Here is a 21,935-nt window from a genome sequence, read left to right as displayed (position 1 = left end):
GGTAGAATGAAACAGCATTTTTACATAAGATAACTTTTTTGTTCAACTGTTTCCTTACTGGATGTTCTGGCTCGGAGAGCAGCAGCTGTGTCGTTTGCGAAGCCTTCTGCTGCGGCAGCGGCGGCGTCTGATTATGCGTGGCGGTGTGTATCTCGTGTCACCGTCTTGCCCAGTTGACTGGAGACGCGCATCGTGCTGTGGCCCGTTTAATTCTTGAGAACGAAGTCGTGAATCGGATGGTGATACCTTCGATGTGGCATCCCAGTGTTTTTCTTCTCTAAGCGGCCGCGTGTGTCAGTGTTGTGCGTCGGCCAGCGGAGCGGCGCGGCGCGGTAAGGCCAGTGTCCCGAACTCGAACAACGGACTCCCGCTTGCCAGTCTTCGGCTGTCAGATCTTCATCCCAGCTCACAGGTGACTGCTGATGTGAGACCGTCTCCTTCCCGTCCTCACGAGTCACCCGGGTACGTAAAAATCAGCCTTCAAATACCTTCTAACTTCTATCTTCTGGCGGCGGGGCTGCTGCTTGCTATTCCATTACAGCGGCGGACTTGGTGCTTCTGTGCACGATGTAGTCTCTTCCTGCATGACGGTCTTCAGCACCGACTGAACTGTACTGGAACTGAACTCGAACCGAAACTGACTGAAAACTACTAATACTCTCGTCGGGGCCACTGCGTTTCGCATATTTATTCACTTCAGTTCACTGGAAGTGAACGACTTCACGGTCATTGCCTCTTCTGTCACGTTGAAAAGCTTCTCGAAGAATCTTCTTAACATCGGTCACTATCTCTTGGAATGTTGACGAGGGCCTTTGATCACATGTGACAATTGAGGAACACGTGAGCCAGTCGGACGATGCCCTGACGGATGAATCGACAGCTTCCGCTTATGTGGGGAGGGCGATGGCTTCTCCTGAAGGTGCTATGCTGACTTGCAAGCTCCGGCCGTTCCCACTGCTGCTTTTTCCACTGTTTCCCAGTGTGTAATTCTTCTAAACTAAACTAAGTTTTCATTTATTTTTTAATTTCTACTTCACTTCACATTGCTTTCACTAATTTATTTACCTATCTTAAGTACCACTCAACACTCTCCCATTGCTGAACTCTGGAAATGCGTTCCCGATTAACTGTCACTGTGTGATCATCTGGATAGATGTCTGCCTACTACACATTACGACCCTCTTCAACTGTCGGCGGTCTCTGTCAGTCAACAGACGAGTTCGGCCTGTACGCTTTTGTGCTGTACGTGTCCCTTCAGGTTTCCACTTCACTATGACATCGGAAAAAGTGGACCTAGGGATGTTTAGGAGTGCAGAAATCTCGCGTACAGACGTATGACACAAGTGACACCCAATCACCTCACCACGTTAGAATTCCGTGAGTTCCTCGGAGCGCCCCATTCCGCTCTATCACGATGTCTAACTACTACTGAGGTCGCTGATAGGGAGTACCTGGAAGTAGGCTGCAGCACAATGTACCTAATATGAAAAACGTATGTTTTTGAGTGTGACTGGATACTTTCGATCACATAGTGTATGTGTGTTCTGAAAATAATGAACATATGAGAGACAGCTCACTCTGTTCATCCACGAGACGTAGTAGGCACTAAATATCGGCGCCCAGGTAGAAACGCGTTCCTTCATTTCAGCATGGCATTCGATACATTCCGTCACTCTCGCCTACTGAACAAAGTACGAGCGTACGGAATAACAGACTAAGTTTGTGATTGGATTCAAGAGTTTCTAGCAAAAAGAACACAGCATTAATTCTCAATGGGGACAATTATTTAGACGTAAAGCCCGCCCGGCTAGCCGTGCGGTCAAAGGCGCTGCTACCCGAGCGGGAAGGCGTGCCAGTCGTCGGCACAAATCCGCCGGTGGATTAGTGTCGAGGTGCGGTGTGCCGGCCATCCTGTAGATGGTTTTTAAGGCGGTTTTCCATCTGCCTCTATGAATGCGGGCTACTTCCCCTTTTTCCGCCTCAGTTACACTATGTCGGTGATTGCTGCACAAACACTGTCTCCAGGTACGTATGCACCATAATTACTCTACCACGCAAACATTGGGGCTACACTAGTCTCGAATGAGACGTTCCAGAAGGGGAGGGGGGGGAGGATATATTGGGGGCCCAACACCACAATAACCCAGGGTTCGCTGTGGGCCGGCGCTGGGGTGAGTGAACTTCTGTAGATTGTGGGGTTGTGTACCACCGTGGGCTATGTGGCGGACGAGGCCTCTCCGTCGTTTCTAGGTCCCCAGTTCAGTACATACATACATTCATACACAGACGTAAAAGTAGCTCTGGGCATGCCCCAAGGGAGTGTTATAGCCCCGTTACTTGGAGCAGCATACCTATAAATGACGTACTATACAACATCGGAAATTCCATGAGTCTTTTCACGGATGACGCTGTTTCACATTGAGAAGTCGCTACGTTTCAGCGAAAAGCAACAGGACCTGGAGTGCATCGAAGATTGGTGCAGGGAGTGGAAACTGATCCCCATCATAAACTAATGTTCCTTAGGGGTTGTTGCCTGTACATAGAGAGGAAAACCCATTACTATGCAATTACACGATTTCAGAATAATCACTGGAAGCAATTGCTTCAATAAAATACCTAGGACTATGCATACGGAGCAACATAAAGCGCGACGACCGCATTAAACAAACCGAAGGTAAGGTAGACGCCAGACTGAGATTCATTTGGAATTCTCAGAAAATATAGTCCGTGAAAAAAAAGGGGTAATTTATATAACACGCGTTCGACCAATACCTGAATATCGCTAGTGAATGTGGGACCCGTACGACATTGGATTCATAGAAGAACTAGAAAACATCCAAAGAAGAGCAGCCCATTTCTTTACAGATTAATTTCGTAGGCGTGAAAGCGTCACCTGTCAACTAACTGCAGTGGAAGACGCTGCAAGAGAGGCGTTCTGCATCATGTTGTGATTCACTTTCAAAGTTCTCAGAAGAGTCAACAAATATATTACTTCCTACTATGTATATCTCGTCGCGGAAAGATGATGAAAATAAAGTCAGTGAGACAAAAGCCCACAAGGAACCATTAGCGACTGGGACAAGAAAGGGGAGAAATGACAGTAGTACACAAAGTACCCACCACCGTACACCACAAAGTGACTTGAAAGATCTAAGAACTATGAGCTTTTGTTAATCTTCGGTACTATGAACCAAATCTCTTGTCTCTAACTCTTGGTTTTCCATATCTTGGGGGAGGGGGGAGGGGGGGAAGTATTATGGAACAAACGAAGAAAAAATTACCGGTAAACACGGGCTCTGAAATACATACCTTAAGAGCTGTGAGCACTTGTTTAGTAGAAGAAATGTTTTGACAGTACGAAGATGAACAAATGCTCATACCTCTAAAAGCATGTACTTTTGATCCCATACTTACTAGACATCTTATGCTTGTTCTGGTTCATTCTACCATCTTTCAATCCATGTAAACCAGAGACCTCGACCAAATTTATGTCACGATAGTGAAGAGGAACAAGTGCTCGTAGTTCTTAAGGTATGCCTTTTAGAACCTTTCCTTAGTAGACATTTTTTTTCTTGTTTTGGTCCGTATTACCACTTCCTAAGGTCTGTCGATGGAATTCCGGTTCACCGTGTGTAGAGAACAAAAGAAGTGCAGCGTGGCAGGCGCGACAGGCGTTGACTCACCCGTCGACGAGCGGCACCTCGGCGAGCAGGCGGCGCACGACGTCGAGGCGGCTCTGCGGCCAGGGCAGCCAACCCATGGCCAGCGGCAGCCCGACGCCGACGCCCGCCGCCAGCGCCGAGCCCAGCACGCACACCACCAGCGCCACGCACCACGTGCGGCACGCGCCGCGCCGGGCCCGCGAACCGTCACCTGCGGCAGACACGCGGCACGTCCTCACAGGGCAAGTAGGCGCTTCCTCTGCGACGGAAGAGGGCCGTTAGTATGTCTCACTGACGTCTTTTGATACCATTCCTCACAAGCGACCATTAATCAAAGTGCGTGCATATGGAGTATCGTCTCAGTTGTGTGACTGGATTCGTGATTTCCTCTCAGAGAGGTCACTGTTCGTAGTAATAAACGGTAAATCATCGAGTAGAATAGAAGTGATATCTGGCGTTCAGCAAGGTACTGTCATAGGCCCCCTGCTGTTCCTGATTTACATAAATGATCTCGGTGATAATCTGAGCAGCCCCCTTAGATTGTTTGCAGATGACGCTGTAATTTACCGTCTAGTAAAATAATCAGACGTTCAATTCTAATTACAAAATGATCTAGAGAGAATTTCTGTATGGAGCGAAAAGTGGCAATTGGCACTAAACAAAGAAATGTGCGAGGTCGTCCACATGGGTACTAAAAGAAATCCTATAAATTTTGGGTATGCGATGAATCGCACAATTCTAAGGGCTGTCAATTCCACTAAATACCTAGGAATTACAATTACGAGCAATTTAAATTGGAAAGACCACATAGATAATATTGTGGGGAAGGCGAAACAAAGAATGCGATTTGTTGGCAGAACACTTGGAAGATGCTACAAACCCACTAAAGAGACAGCCTACATTACACTTGTCCGTCCTCTGCTGGAATACTTCTGCGCGGTAAGGGATCCTTACCAGGTAGGATTGACGGAGCACATTGAAAAAGTACAAAGAAGGGCAGCTCGTTTCGTGTTACCGCGCAGTAGCAGTGAGAGTGTCACTGATACGATACACGAGTTGGGGTGGCAGTCACTGAAACAAAGGCCGGCCGAAGTGGCCGTGCGGTTAAAGGCGCTGCAGTCTGGAACCGCAAGACCGCTACGGTCGCAGGTTCGAATCCTGCCTCGGACATGGATGTTTGTGATGTCCTTAGGTTAGTTAGGTTTGAGTAGTTCTAAGTTCTAGGGGACTGATAACCTCAGCAGTTGAGTCCCATAGTGCTCAGAGCCATTTGAACCATTTTGAAACAAAGGCGGTCGTCTTTGCGGCGAGATCTATTTACAAAATTTCAATCACCAACTTACTTCTGAATGCGAAAATATTTTGTTGACACCCACATACGTAGGGAGAAATGATCATCAAAATAAAATAAGAGAAATCATTGCTCGAACGGAAAGATGTAGGTGTTCCTTTTTCCCTCCCGCCATTCGAGAGTGGAATGGTAGAGAGGTAGTATGAAAATGGTTCGATGACCTCTCTGCCAGGCACTTAAGTGTGAATTCCAGAGTAACCATGTGGATGTGGATGCAGATGTAGACATGTGGTTACCCGACACTGAGGGCGTCGTTCCTCTTTCTCCACATAATACCTAACTGCACTTATTAAGAATCTCCAAAATAAAATTCTCACCCTTCGGAATAATTCTCAAATTCCTTTGATATTCGATAGAAAGTATCACCTTAGGCAGTCCAATCAAACAGGAATAGACACATCTAAAAAGAGCAAATCCAGAAGTTGAACGGACAAATATGTAAGAGACGATCAAAAAGTTTCCGTCTCATGGCGTTGCTGCAGCGTATAGCAACGTAGCGCGACTCCGACGCGCGTATATAAGGACGGACACGTAAGCAATGGAGCACTGTGACATACTTGTTTTACCTTGTACGTCCGGTAACTGACGAAACGTGAACTATGGCGTCGTTATTACCAAATACATCCAAAAAGAACCAACATATTCTCATTCTTTTCTTGGCTGCCGAAGGGCAAACACCGCTAGACATCCATTAGAGAGTGTAAAATATGTATGAAGCCGCTTGTCTATCGAAACCCACCGTTGTAGGATTTTGTACCAAGTTCCGTGCCGGTAGCGGTCCGACAGAAGTCGCCCGTCTATCTGGGAGGCCAGCCTCATCCATTATGGCCAAGGAGGAACACTCGACCACCTGCCCTGTAGTCTTCGTCTCTCTCCATGCGATTAACACGCCTGAGGTCCTTTATAAAACATCTTAAAGGGACGACAATTCCTTCAGTGCAATTCACTGCAAGATAGGAGTAGTACAACATGGGGAGGTTTGCTGTTCAAAAATCCTAGGAGGTAGTTCGGGAAAATGTATTACATCCTCGCTAGCTAACGTTGTGAAACGACCATGACAAGAAAATAGAGCTAACATGAAAGTTTACCGAGAACCATTCTTTCCATCCACCATTCGCGAATAGAACAAAGCTGTGAGATTTGATATGGACATGGTTTATACCAAATATCATAAGGTGACATGCACGTGGTACGCATTTGACATTCGGTATATTCCTCATACATACACCTGGATCGTTTGGGAAAGATGTACGGAGTTTCTTAAGTTATACTGTACACATTAGTTTAGTTCCTAACTGCCGCAAGTTACATAAGTGGTGTATAACAAGTATTCGTTCGAAGACCGTACAGTCAACAGTCGGCACCTCACCCAGGCAAAATTACCGTGCGCAATGCCATATACATCCGAATGACACACTTGGTTGAAAATACTCATATGGTAAAGCACCGTGTACTTCTGCGTGAATAATTCCGTAGCTGCGTACTGTACATTCTCGGCCGACAGGAACAGTCGACCATTCAAGGCCTTTTTTAAGAGACCTAAGGAGTGAAGATCGTCTGCGTCGTGGGGGGGGTGGGGGAGATCACGACAACAGGACGATGCTCGAGTGCCTCCCACTAGAGGCGGCATAACTTATGCATTACGACATTTGTAATATCGGGAAGTGCGTTATCATGCGTTATCAATTGATGCACCACTCAAAGTGGTTTTCGACAGACGTACTGCGCCATACACAGTACTCATTCTCCAGTGAATGTCTACCAGTGTTTGTCCTTTGATAGTCAAGAAACACATTAATCCTGATCTGACGCATTTCTTAATAACCTAGCCATAGTAACGTTTCCACATTTACTGCACACCCGTCGGAAAGATACAAATGCCTACATGTTGCGGTTTAAATACCCGTATTGGCGTTATGTTGCATTTACGCTGTAGCAATGCCCACGAACTGAAACGTTTTGAACCCAACCTCTCCTTCCCCTTATGTTAGAATTTTCGTATGTTTGCTCAGCTTCAGTTACACCTAATTTGTAAGCATTCCTTTCGTTCCATGTCCTACAAAAAGGATATGTTTTGTAATGAGATTTTCTCACAGGCCCCTGTGGATCCTTGTAGAAGGAGATATGCACTACCCAAACCGAAATCTGTTATCAAAGGCAGTGGTGTCGACCATTCGACCATTCCACTCACAAAGAGCACGTGGGAAAAACGAACAATGCGTATATTATACACCGAAATCAGTCTGTATTTTCGAAGTATCTGTACATTGTGTGTTACCACGTCCCAGAAACATACTACTGTAGAAGTACTGTCGGTTTTCAGATGCTAAACTAAGCATAGTATAACGAAAGGTGTGAAAGCAAGGCCTACATGATTGTTGCTCTATTCATCTGCATTTCCTTATAATCTCACTATTAACAAACGTTCCATGAAAGACTGTAATCTTCCAGATGTACAGCTTGTGCATGCCCAATTTTGGTCTTTATGAAAATGAAACGCAATCTGCTTATTTTCACCTACAATTCGTTTTTAACTTCTCTTTTTGTATGCGCTACATCACAATCTTGGAATCGTTCAACAGTATACCATTCCTGTATTATTTCTATAGTGGTAAACTCTTTCCAAAATTACAAAACTGCATGGCTCCTAAGAATTGGCTACAGCTTCTGCGTGATAATGGCAGCATTTTATTTTGAGGTGAGACCAATGTGCTGTTTCTGAATTGAATAGAAAATTATGTTTCAAGATAAAGTAATTTGCTAACTCATCCATCATCTCGCACTTACATGAATATTACAGTTAGTGCTTATATGATATTTATTAGTGTAATACTAAGTAAAATGATATTGTAATAAACCTTAAGTCTTACTGACAAAATACTTTGCTGTCACTGTCTGCTGCAGACCTTTGCTTCCTAATTATCATTACTTGTCTCAGTAATAACTGGACATGTAGTTTATAACACCAGTTGTTTTAGTAACATTGTCAGGAGAATAATTACCGCGTAACAGTCCAGATTTTGAGATAACTTCCCTAAACTGGTAATTAAAATAGAGCAGTACAAGGTAAACATAATGAGGAAGCTTTATAGTGTGTTTTCGCAGCTAAATTTTGTGCTGCCGTGTCGTGGTTTGATGTTATACGTCGTACATAATGGGATGGACAGAGGAGTTCCGAGTTAAGTCTTATCTGCTCCTCTGGCTTGCTAGGGAAGCGACTAATTTGCCTTCTCAGGTGCGCTTGCGGCAAGCGGCGGCTGGTAAGGAAGATGGCATCAGAGTTATTAATAGCCTCTTATCACAGTAGCGGAGGGGAGAAGTCCGCCTGTCGTGCTGTTGTGGGCTGTTTTGTTACAGCTACTCCATACTGAACCTTCGACTCAGACAAATTTATCTGCGGGCAGCATGTTTCAGTTGGCCAAGCAGAGCTTGCTGCAGTCTTGCCCTGTGCAATGTGTTGACTGAACTGCTGCATAGTGTCATGGTGTAGTGGGTGCGGTTGTGGTAGAGCTGGAGCTAACTTTGGGTCGACTCTACATTTTGCTTGTTTTAAATAAATCCGTAAGTGTTCCGTTCCCTCCATAATACATGGGATAGTACATTGGGACCACAAAAAGGGGTCTGTGGCAATTGTTAAATATTCGATCAGTGTCCGTCAGTGTAATTTCTTTGTGCACCTAGTGTAAATGTTACAGAGTGGGAGTGTAATTTCCTTTAAAAGACTAAACCAATGAAATTGTAAATAACACGTTTCTGTTTCGTGGTTGACATCACTACAAAGTTAGGCTACATCCATATTTGTTAACTGTCACAACGTTTTATACTTGGAACTGTACTGGTTATGCCTGTAGCACTGGGTGTGGAACTTAAATCAACTACTTTTTTCTAGTGGGAGGCAGTGGTGCGGGAAACATCACTGTTTCGATTATGATAGCTTTCTTTGGTCATAAATTATAGTAATTAATATAAGATGGACATTTCGTGTCATTAATTACAGCTTTTATAATAAGGGTGATATAGATATAGAGGAAGATAAATTTTGGTAGTGGTGGCCATATTGTGTAATAAATTATGCTGATTAAGAGAAGGTGCGTCTTAAATTGTAACCATTAAAATAACTGTGTAGTGAATTAGGCATAAAGATACGAGGAAATCTTGTAATCATGCAGGCATACTGTTACATCTCAGGAAATCGGATAGCGTTTCATCCCCACTTTTTAATTTCCAGCTGTTTATATCTCACCCAATTTTCCTACAACGGTTGTGGAGAAAGGAGAGGGGGGGGGGGGGGAGGAGGAGAGTCTGGCAAAAATATAGACTCTATACGCTCCGAGAAACGAAACTGACAACATACATGCGCTCCGACAGTAAATACTCGTTACTCGGACAGCACTCGCGCAGTATAAACACTACTAGTTAGTTCCGATATTCAATAAACTAACACAGGCTCCGACAAATCGCTAAAGCTTTTGCTACGCTATGATCACCATCGTGGACGGTGACTATTAGAGCTTCCCTGCAACGCAAGCTTCTCAAAACCAGCCGCTCAGTCACGCAATGGATATTGATGCACTTCATGCACCCATGGTTGAAGTGATTGGCGACGCAGTCATCGCGTCCGACAACGCAGTTGCACGCCAGCATATTCCACCTGTCGAGGCACCTTCGACAAGAGACCTGCAGCCCTCGCAGCAACGTCGACAGGACTGTATGGAGGTGGAAGAACACTACGACCAACGAGACAAAATGGAGGAAGTTTAGGTGTCTAAGCCAACCGAGAAGGAATCGTCACCCAAAAACATATAAGCTGCACTGCTAACTCATGCACAACTATTTACAAAAGGTCTTTTATCTTCTTTTTGAAAGTACAGACGAGAACGTATTTAGACTCCACCTCATGGCACTAGACAAACTTATTAGACGGGAATGTGAGTCATTATTGAAGCGCATAATCAATAATACGGTTGCAGGCCTAGGCCGTGTGGAAATCGACACTGTTTCAGGATTAACTGTAAATGCCATTTTTTCCTAGACAAAGCAAATTTGGTGCTATACCGAAGTCCTTTACCACTAAACAAGGCATTGACAATAACATAGAGACAGCCCTTAAGGGGGACAAATTGCTAACAGAAATGACGTGTTGCAGCGAAGTTACTGCCATCATGCGATTTAGTAACAACTGCAAACATGGAACGGGAAGGGGCAGCAAAGTTATTACCAGTTTGTGTTTTGACACTTAGATCATAGCGACTCCCCCAGTCGTTTGTATTCATGGAGTTCACTGTCATGTGGACGTGTAAGCACCGCTCGTCTTGCAGCGCTATATTTATTGCAGCTTGAACACGCCAGCAAGCAGTGCAAAAGTACACAATATGTCATTGCTGTGCAGGCCCACAATAAAGTTATACCTGTGGGAGAGCAAGTCAACCAGTTTGTACCGGTGGTTACAGTTTCCTGCCTCGAACCTTCCCAAAGTATCTGAAACACAAAGAAATTAGCAAAATTACATCTCTCAACAAGGTTACCCTCCGAGGTGCAGCAGCTGTGTTTGAAAACAGGCCCCCAAAAATTACGAGGCGGTGTACAGAATTCCTGTCCTTGCCAACTTAACAGTGGCTCAAAGCAAATTTCAGTAACTCCACTTACAATCCGCAGCGGCCAACCTGTGCCATGACGATAACGCTGCAACCAGGAACGGTGGCTCCAGTAGATTCACCGCTGATATCTCCGCATCCTCTTCTCATGCAGCATACTCAACTACACCATCAGCAATGTGTGTAATCTGTGAGTCATAAGGAATTCCACCAAAGCATGGTTCCCTGGGACCAATTCTACCAACCAGAACTCTGTCTCCTCAGGCTCCAATGACTCCTCACCCTTTTCCACCACAGTATCAATGACTCAACCAAAAGAGTGGATGTTAGGAACTATCTCGTTAATGATTAAGTGTAATTATGGCTGTGATGACTGATATATCGTACTAACAGTAACCTAATGGGCCCACTCGAGTACCACAAACGCATGCGATCTGCATGTTAATCCAAAATATGTTGAGCCCACTCTTTACACCCCAAAATTACCTATAAAATTATCCAGCGGAATGCAACATCGCTAAAGGCAAACGAAGGTAGACCTTGACATTTTCTGCTCGCAGCTCAAGCCAGCATTTGTGCCATCACCGAAACGTGGTTAAAACACAACGAACAGTTCGCATTCCGTGGCTGTCATTAGAAAAGATAGAGATGATAGCCATATGGCGGGGCAGCGGTGGCTGTTGGTGAGACAGGATGTCCACTTTTCCGTCATCAGTCCTTGCCCAAAATGGTTCAAATGGCTCTGAGCACTATGGGACAACATCTGGGGTCATCAGTCCCCTAGACTTAAAATTAACTAACCTAAGGACATCACACACATCCATGCCCGAGGCAGGATTCGAAACTGCGGCCGTAGCAGGAGCGCGGTTCCGGACTGCTGCGCCTACAACCGCTAGGTCGCAGCGGCCGGCTCAGTCCTTGCCCTTAGCATGATTCATTGTAAATGGTGAGTGTCCGCCTGTGGTTTAAGGACCTCCATCTGAATTTGATCTTATCATATGAAGTACCTAATGACAAACTTTACAAACATCATTTAACAGCAAATCCCTTCTGATATTAAGTGACTTTAAAGGCCACCACGCACTGTGGGATGCAGGATTGCCAACGCAACAGGAAAAATGCTATTGGATGAACTACAGCTGGAAAACCCTGTAGTAGTAAATAATGGCTCACCCACATGAACAGTCCAAGCAAATGAAACCGCGATGGCAATCGATTTGAGCATAGTATCCCCTGCACTGTGTAATATATTGATTATTCCTTGCTACTGTAGTGTTATCTTGAAGCAGTGAGAAAGGAGGACAGGCGTTCCAAGGCGCGGAAGCAGAGACGATGCTGAGGGCAGACGAAACTAGGAGAGATTTGGTTACATGAAGTAAACCGTAAGGGGAGAGCCTTGCGAAAATGCAGACGCCCCCAGACGCGGTCCCAGGGCGTTAGTTACTCTTGAAGGAATTAACATGTAACTTCATGTGCAGTCTAGACGCTGTGGTAGGTTGCCACCGTAGAATTTTGTAACCATCAGGCACGTAGTAGCGTACAAATCCAGCATGATACCAGCCCTGAAAACAGCAACGTCAGTAGACTCACAACAGTTAGAAAGAGATTGAAAACGCCAACAACTGTTGACCTAGCAGTCCCTACTCCAAGGAGCCCGAGGGGCGGGGCTAAATGGCGTATAACAACAATGTTGCAAGCCTTATTTGGCAGAGCAGTTACGTTTAGCTTTCACCTGAACAACGTTGATACCAAATACGGACTTAGTTAGTGCAACTGCATTAACATCCCCGCCTTAGGAGCAGTAGAGGGGACCTAACTAAACCGTGATTGGCAGGCACCTGCAAGGGATCTACGGGATTGACTGGGTGGCTTTCAATGGGAAAAACAGTGCCCCCAAGCGACTCTTTAAATCCCCTAGAATCCGCATTTTGGCGGAGATTTGAATCAGACGATCTGGGCGCCGAATCCGCGTCCGTCGACTCCAGCCTCGGTACAGCTCACGCGTAAGTCTGCTCTCTCACTTGGAGTGCCTCAGTGAACAGTGTCACATTCAGTATGTTTTGCTTTGGAACTAAGTTGTTGCCTCAAGGTGCTGCTAGTGTTTGTTACTGTGGTCAGCATCCACCCCTGAGACTTCTGCACTGGTTTCTGTCGTAACAGCGTTATTCATGCTTTTTATAACCCTAGCACTAGCCTCCACTGTATTAGTTACTCCTGTCTGGAATAAAAAACTATTTCAAAGCCCTGTTTGTCCAAGAGTCTCCACAACGAGTTCCCTACAGAGTCTCACCACCTGCATTTCTAGTAAATGCCTGCACCAGTGTTGGCTCAGATAGAAGAAAACAATCAAATGCCTTCACTGTGAATTGTCCTTCTGCCTTCTGCTCTGTACCGCTCCAGGAGCGAAGACTGCCCAGTTACCCCTTTTTCCCTCTCCCACCTCTGTCACGACACGATAACTGACTGCTGGAACAACATGGGAATGGATACTGGTACTTTACGAGTAGGTTCGAATCATTTGCTCAAATTGTAATAAGGGTACAACATAAAGAAACTGTCAGACGCCCAATCAATCGCGAATGAAACACAAAGAAACCCAATTGGAACCTATACGAAATGCTGCTAGGAGAAAAACTGGAGTCGATCATCAACACTAAGCATCCCGAAAGGGACTGTGGAGTCTTTGTATCACTTATCAATGAAGCAGCGGAAGTCTCAGTCCATAAAAAGGGACACAAGCGGACTACTCATAGGCCTCCACCCTGTTGGTGGAGGCCAGAGTGTGACACAGGCCTCAAGGAACGAAGGAAAACATTAAGAAAATACAAAACTTTCTCTAATGGTGCAAACTTTAAATATAGATAACAAAAGTCATGGCATAACGATGTGCACAGATACAAATGCTGGTAGGTTACCTACACAAAGTATAAAAGGGCAGCGTGTTGGCGGAGCTGTCATTGGTACACACGTGATTCACGTGCAGAGTTACCGGACGTGATTGTGGCCGCTTGTCTGGAATTGAGAGGCTTTGATCACGAAATGGTTGTTGCATAGGAAATTCCATTCCGGAAACTGTTAGAGAATTCAATATTCCGAAATCAAATGGCTCTGAGCACTATGGGACTTAAGATCTGAGGTCATCAGTCCCCTAGAACTTAGAACAACTTAAACCTAACTAACCTAAGGACATCAGACACATCCATGCCCGTGGCAGGATTCGAACCTGCGACCGTAGCGGTCGCGCGGGTCCAGACTTTAGCGCCTAGAACCGCTCGGCCACATTCCGAAATCCACAGTGTCAAGAGAGTGCCGAGATTACCAAAGGTCAGGCATTACCTCTCACCGCGGACGAAGCAGTGGCCAGCGGCCTTCGCTTAACGACCGATAGCATCGTTTCTTTGCGTAGCGTTGTCAGTGGTAACAGGCACACAACACTGCGTGAAATAACCGCAGAAATCAATGTGGTGCGTACGACGAATATTTTCGTTAGGGCAATGTGACGAAATTTGGAGTTGATGGGCTATAGCAGTGACAACCTCTTCATCTCAGAGTAGCACTCTCAACCTACGTACTCCTCAACGATATGCTGGATGTATTTCAATCACGGTCTGCAGTTTTTACCCTCTACAGACCCTTCTAGTACAATGGAAGTTATTCCGCAGTGTCTTAACAGATGTCCTACCACCCTGTCCGTTCTTCTGATCAGTGTTTTCCGTGTATTCCTTTCCTCATCGATTCTGCGGACAACCTCCTCATTACATACCTTATCAGTTCACCTAATTTTCAACATTCTTCTGTAGCACCATCACAAATGCTTCGATTTTTTTTCTTTTCCGGTTTTCCCATAGTCCATGTTTCATTACCATACAGTGCTGTGTTCCCATCGCACATTCTCAGAAATCTCCTCCTCAGATAAAGGCCTATGTTTGATGCTAGTAGACTTCTGTTGGTCAGGAATGTCATTTTTGCTAGTGCTAGTCTCCTTTTATGTCTTTCTTCTTCCGGCCGTCATGGGTTATTTTGCTACCTAGGTAGCAGAATTCGTTTACTTCACCTACTTCGTGATCACCAGCCCAGATGCCAATTTTATCACTGTTCTCATTTCTGCTACTTCTCATTACTTTCGTATTTTTTCTATTTACTCTTAATCCGCATTTTGAACAAATTAGGCAGTTCATTCCGTTCAGAACGTCTTGTAATTTTTCTTGAGTTTCACTGAGGACAGCAATATCACCAGCGAATCTTATCGTAGATAACTTTACACCATCAGTTTTAGTTCCACTCTTGAACCTTACCTTTATTTTTGATGTACAGATTGAACAGAAGTGGTGAAAGATTACATTCCTGTCTTACTGTCATCCACCCTTTTTTTTATCGATGAACTAAATTCTTGGTCTTTCGGATTTGTTGTTCCCTCTTGCTTCTTGTACATATTGTACATTACCCGTCTTTCCTGTAACTTGCCCCTATTTTTCTCAGAATTTCGAAATTCTTGCACCATTTGATTGTGTCGATGCTTTCTCCAGGTCGACAAATCTTATGAACGTGTCTTGATTGTTCCATAGTCTTGCCTTCATTATCACCGAAACGCCAGAATTGCCTCTCTGGTGCCTTCACCCCCTTCCTCCCCCCCCCCCCCCTCTAAAGCCAAAATGATCATCATGTAACACATACTCAGTTTTCTTTTCCATTCGCCTGTATATTATTCTTGTCAACAACTTGGATGCATGAGCTGTTAAGTGAGCGTACGATAATTCTCCCATTTGTGAGCTCTTGCAATCTTCGGAATTATGTGAATGACGCTATTCTGAAAATCAGATGGTGTACCGCCAGAGTCCTACACTGTACACACCAACGTGATTAATCGTTTTGTTGCCACTTCCCCCAATGATTTTAGAAACTGTGGTGGAATTTTATCTATCCCTTCTGCCTTATTTGACCTACAGTCTTCGAAACTGCTTTTAAATCCTAATACAGGATCCCCAATCTCCTCTATATAGTGTCTTGTTTCTTCTTTTGTCACGTCATCTGATAAGTCTTCCTCCTCATAGAGTCCTCGAATGTAATCTCTCCGCTGCTCTGAATTTAACGATAGAATTCCGGTTGCACTCTTAATATCACCACCCTTACTTTTAATTTCACCCAAGGTTATTTAGATTTTCCTGTCTGCTGAGTCAGTCCTTCCGACGATCATTTCTTCTTCGATTTTTTTTTACATTTTTCATGCAGCCATTTCGCCTTAGCTTATCCGCACTTTCTATTTATTTCACTCCTACGTGACTTGTGTTTCTGTAATCATGAATTTCCCTGAATGTTTTTGTACTTCTTTCTGTCATCCATCAACTGAAGTATATCTTCTGCCACGCATGATTTTTTCACATTTACGTTCTTCGTACTAATGTTTTTCTTTACAACTTATTTGATTGTCCTTTTAGAGATGTCCATTCCTTTTCAAATTAACTATCTACAGAGCTATTCCTTATAGAAGATTCATAACCTCAGAGAACTTCAAGCATTTTTTTTTTTTTTACTCCTTAGTAGTGCTATATCCCACTCCTCTACACAATGATGTTTCCTGACTGGTGTCGTAAGCTTCAGCCGACTCCTCGTTACTGCTAAATTGTGATCTGAGCCTACACCTGCTCCTGGGTACGTCTCAAAATGCTGTATCTGATTTCGCAATATCTGCCTGACCATGATGTAATGTAACTGAAATCTTTCCACATCCCCCGGCTTTTACCATGTATACCTCCTCCTCTCGTGATTTTTTAACAGAGTATTTGCTATTACTAGCTGAAATTTATTGCACAACCTTATTAGTCTTTCTCCTCTCTCATTCCTAGTACCAAGCTAAAATTCTCCTGTAACCTTTTTTTTTTCTACTGCTTCCCCTGCAACCGCAATTCAGTTCCCCATGACTATTCGATTTTCCTCTCCATTTACTGACTGATTTTCCGGTTCAGGATCGTAATAAACTTTTTCTATCTATTCATCTTCAACATGCAACGTCAGCATGTATACTTAAACTGTCACGGTCGGTGGGGGTTTGCTGTCGCTTCTCAGGAGAACAACCCTGCAACCCTATCACTGAACTGCTCGCAGCAACTCATTCTCGGCCCTACCTTCCTGTGAATAATGAATCCCACTCCAATTATATTATTATCTATTGCAGTTGATACTACTCTATACACATCTGAATAAAATTCCATGTCTTCTCCCCATTTCATTTCACATACCTCCACTATATCTAGAATGTGCAGTAGCGTTTTCCGTTTCAGATATTCTAGCTTTCCTGCCACGTTAAAACTTCTGACATTCCCCGGCCGGACTCGTAGAACATTAATCTTTCATTGGTTATTCAGTCTTTTTCTCCTGGTTATCTCCCCCTTCCGGTGACCACAAGAAAAAAATTGCCACGCAACGAAAGATTAACGTTTTACCCCAGACGCCTGGAAAACCTTGGCGTGGTCAGATGAGTCCCAATTTCAGTTGGTGCAGGCCCCATAAAGCCATGGAGCAGAGTTGTCAAGAACGCACTGTGCAAGCTAGTGGTGGCTCCATAATCGTTTGGGCTGTGTTTACACAAGACGGACTAAGTACTCTCGTCCATTTACTGGCCATGGGTATGTTCGGCTGCTTGGAGACCGTTTGGCGCAATTCATGGTTTTAGTGTTCGCAAGCAACTATGGAAATTTTATGGATGACAATCCACCATGTTACCATTGCTGGGCCACAATTGTTCGTGATTGGTTTGAAGAAAATTCTAGACAATTCGAGGGTATGTTTTAGCCACCCAGATCACCCGACATAAAATACATCAAGCGTTTCGTCAGTTCATGCTTAAAATCGTAGACCGGCAAAATTTTCAAATAATAGGCAACTCTAGAAGCAGTATGGGTCAATACTTCTTCAGGAGACTACCAATAATTTGTTGAGTCAATGCTATGTCGAGGTGTTTTACTATGCTAGGAAACAATGGTCCAAGTCGATGTTAGGAATTATCCCATGACTTCTGTCACCACAGTAAAGTGGTCTTAAGAAAGCACAAGCTGCAGCCAAGGAAATATACAAGCATAGAGAAAGAAAATCGTGGCAAAATTTCTGCACTGCAGTCTGCAAAGGAACACCATTAACCACGATCTGGTATGTAATAAGAACATAAGAAACAATCAGATAGTGGACGTGCACACACCTCCACCATACGACAAAATAGCACAATCGTTCATGTATGTAACATTATGGACAAGGAAGATGAGGCTGAATGTGGAGAGGAATGTAGTATAATTACACGAACATTTTCACTGGAAGAACTCCACATTTCGCTCTCCCAAGGGACGGCGCTGCGCCTGGCCCGGATTACGCTGATTACCCAGTGTTAAGACACACCCCACACAAAGGGAAGCGGCAGCTGCTTAAAGTTTACAACAGTTTATGGACACAAAACATCAAAATTGACTCGCTGAAAACATGTCGTGTCGTCCTCATCCACAAATCGGGAAAAAGGTGTGACTATCATTCTACTATTTTATTTGGCGAAGATATTGGAAAAAACTACGAAGTGGTACTTAGAATGGTGGTGTGGAAACAAGAAAATGTTTCCGGCAAAACGACGTGGGTTTCGGAAAGGAAAAGCGACAACTGATGTACTTCCACTGTTAGGTATCGGCATACAGCTAAATTTCACTCAGATAATTAAAGTATCTGAGGGTTGCGGTTTATAGGCGACACTAAAGCATACGACAATGTCGTCTTGTCATTCTTAGCGAAAAAACTGAAGAATCTTCAGATCTAAAAAGAACATAATCGTCGTATTCTAAGCTTTCTGAGCAACAGGCAACCAATCATTTTGGACTAGCAGGGTACTCTCGCTGGGATCAGTATTGGCTCCCTTATTAACCAATCTCTATATTGCAGACCTTAATGACCTGTTTGCCTGACATCAAAATATTCCAAGACACAGACGAAGTCTGCAGCTATGCTCAATACAGTACTCTTCAGTCCTCTCATCTGAAAACGTGCAGAGAAAATCTCTAATAGCATATCTACTCTTATGAGCTTTACTCATAACGGGATTCTGCTTCCCCAAACAATGCAAGTGGGATGACGTATTTTTCCTGTAGCGAAATTAACCCAATATCTTGGGATTATGGCGATGATACACTAAATTGGGCTCCTCATATCCGGCACATCATTACCAGATGTGAAAAAGCTTGCATTCTCATCAGAGCTACGACTGGTGTATGTTGGGGCACAAACTGGCAGACAGTGATAACATTATACCGGTCCGTAATAAGGACAAACTTTGACTGTGGACACACGTGCTACGGATTAGCATCAGACAGCACCCTCCAGACACTCGACACTATGCAGTACGGATCCTTGCTTACAGTCACCGGAGCGTTCATGTCAACCGCAACCAACGTGTTACTGGTTGAAGCGAATGAATCACTGTTAAATTTGCGACGGATATACTTCTTCAAGAAATTCTTCCTGCAGCTCTGTTTCAACGAATACAAGCTCCTTGACGAAAAAATCCAAGAATTAACATCCGACTTCGAGTGCGAGAGATACAGGCTGAATAAACAACATCCACTCCGTCGCGGTTGAATATATGGAGATGCAGGCAACAAGGCACAAGATGTTGCGAAGTGCTCTTCTACCGCATTGCAAAAGGTCATACGAAACGTCGACTCTACGGTTTGATGCCAGGAACACTTTGGCGCTTCAAAATCGGGACGAAACTAACGCAACGGGAATGGCATTCTATCTGACCGTCGTCTGTACAGATGGGTCAGAGTCCAGTACCTTTCCGGTATCCCGAAGCAAACGACAAGAACTCTGCAAGCTGCATTCCACTACTATGACAGCCGAGTTGATTGTCAATTTGGAAGCACTGCTATTCGCGCAGATAACCACAGCATACACAATACTCTCATCTCTGATAGCATGTCATCATCCTAGTTGAACTAACTCCATAGTGGGAGCAATTATCGTCGCTGTGATTCGAATGCAGAGGGACTATCACAGCATCGTGGATGGCATGGATGAGAGGCCACTAAGAGGTACCTGGAACTGAACGAGTAGACGTCGTAGCAAAGCAAGCATGTCCACATGGAGTCACTAAATATGATGAAGTCCCTCTCACCGACATGATGCCCATGTTCAGAAAGCGATTGTCATCGAACTGGTACCATGCGGTAATGACATTCAAACAGCGAGGAGAGTCACGACAGTTATAACACGGCTGAAATTCTATTATTGGTAATTAAACAGAGACCTCTACTGGCTGAACCTAAGCACCACACCCCTGCCCGCGATTGTGGAGAGGAAGAAGATGGCACATATCTCTGCAGTGTCCTCGAAACACGTATTTCATTAACGTACTTGCGAGTAATCTCCGAACTCTCGATCATCGGTTTCCAAGCAGACTCAGAATAACGCATCCAGTCACATAGCAACCTATAAAATGCTGTACGACTTCGTTAGCAGTGCCAACATCCCAATATAGCTCCTTGTCCTGGTAATCCAGTACTCTTGGCAGTTAGAATGGCAGGGGGACAATAAAGACTATTGACTGACTATATTCTCGCGTGCTACTCAACCTACGAATGTACACCACTCTGTACCTCGTAAAAGTACACTGATCAGCCACAACATTATGACCACCTACGTAGCAGCCGGTATGTCCATCTTCGGCTGGATAACAGTGGCGAAACATCATGACATGGAAGAAATCAGGCTTTGGTAGGTAGCTGGAGGGAGTTGGCACCATATTTGGACACACAAGTCATACAATTCCCGTAAATACCGCAGAGGGGGACGATGAGCTGTGACCCGAGGTTCAGTCACATTCCAGATGTAGTAGCTCGGGTTAAGATCTGGCAAGCTGGAGATCCAGCACATCTTTTGTAACTCACCACTGTATCCCTCTAACATTTCCATCACACTCACGGGGTAGGTACATGGGCCATTATCTAGTTGAAAAATGCCACTGCCGTCGGGAAACATCGTCATGAAGGGGTGTATGTGGTCTGCAACCAGTGTAAGATACTCCTTGGCTGTCATGGTCTCCCACGTGAATGTTCCCAAGAGCATAACGGAGCCGCCGCCAACTTGTCTCCGTCCCGCAGCGTAGCTGCCAAGGAGCTGTTGGCCTGGAAGACGGTGAATTCGCGCCCTCCCATCGGCGTCTGAGGAAGTTATAGAGATTCATCAAACCATGCAACTTTCTGCCACTGTGCCTACGCCCGGTGTCGATGGTGACGCGCCCATTTCTGTTGAAATTGCCGATGTCGTGGAGTTAACATTGGCACATGCATTGGCCGACAGCTGCGGGATCCCATCTTTAGGAGCGCTCGGTGCACTGTGTGTTCAGACACACTTATACTCAGCCCATCATTACAGTTTGATGTTAGTTCCGCAACAGTTCACCGCCTTTCCTAGTTTACCAGTCTGCCAGCCAACGACTTTGCTATGTGTTGAAGACACTCGCCACACCACTGGTCGAACACCCGACAAGTCATGCAGTTTCCGAAACGCTCGTGCCGAGCTTCCAGGCCATCACAATAAACCCTCGGTGAAACTCACATCAATCGCGCGTCTTCCCCCGTTCTACACACGGACAGAACGCTCACCGTCATTCCTTACCTGGTGATGCTGATATCGCCTGGACGGATTTATACCGATAGTAGATCTGTGTTCATGATGTTCTGGCTGATCAGTGTACTTGTCTGAATTCTTGTGTAAGTATGCTTATTGCTGTAACACCCAGATATGGTTGTTGTATACTGTTCTCATGTTCCTTCTGGATAGTACTCTTAGAGTGCAGAAATATTCAATGCTTTATCTGCAGCATTTGACACAATTATTATAGGTCTCAGAAAAGAACATTTTATTGTTAATTTAGATGTGTAGTCATTAATATGGATTGAATCGGGAATATCACAAATGTATATTAAAGGTGACTGATAATTTCTTACTGTGTTACTACCAGTATGTTTATAGCATGCTACCTATGAGTATCCTGTGTTTACTCGTTTTAGTGTACTACGAATGAAAATTTGTTTTATATCGGAGTCTATCCTTTGTTTAGCCTAGCAACTTCGTACCAGGGTACGATATTTCCAGTATTGAGATGGTTGTGTGTGCACGTTCCGAAAAAATAATAAAAAAAGAAAGAAAACGAATATGCGCTGAGCTTGGAGCTGCTCTGTACCCATGCTCAGCATTGCACTGAAGTGAATCATGGATTGTGCGAAAACGGGAAGAGAAGAGAACAGAAATGTTTGAGACGTGGTGTTACAGATGGTTGTTCACAAATGGTTGGAC

General features: G+C 44.5%; 1 protein-coding gene across 1 annotated transcript in view; it reads right to left on the bottom strand.

Annotated features, from left to right (window-relative positions):
• The window catches only part of LOC124789036 (dipeptidase 1-like), a 135,028-nt gene extending 131,268 nt beyond the window's left edge, over nt 1-3,760 (bottom strand). The window contains exon 1 of the mRNA XM_047256325.1: nt 3,684-3,760. Within this exon, the coding sequence (XP_047112281.1) occupies nt 3,684-3,760 (77 nt within the window). The remainder of the gene's footprint in view (nt 1-3,683) is intronic.
• Nucleotides 3,761-21,935: the final 18,175 nt, after the last annotated feature.

The sequence above is a fragment of the Schistocerca piceifrons genome, chromosome 3 (genome assembly GCF_021461385.2).
Source record: "Schistocerca piceifrons isolate TAMUIC-IGC-003096 chromosome 3, iqSchPice1.1, whole genome shotgun sequence".
In the NCBI taxonomy this organism is placed as follows: Eukaryota; Metazoa; Arthropoda; class Insecta; order Orthoptera; family Acrididae; genus Schistocerca; species Schistocerca piceifrons.
This window is presented reverse-complemented; position numbering and strand designations above follow the sequence as displayed.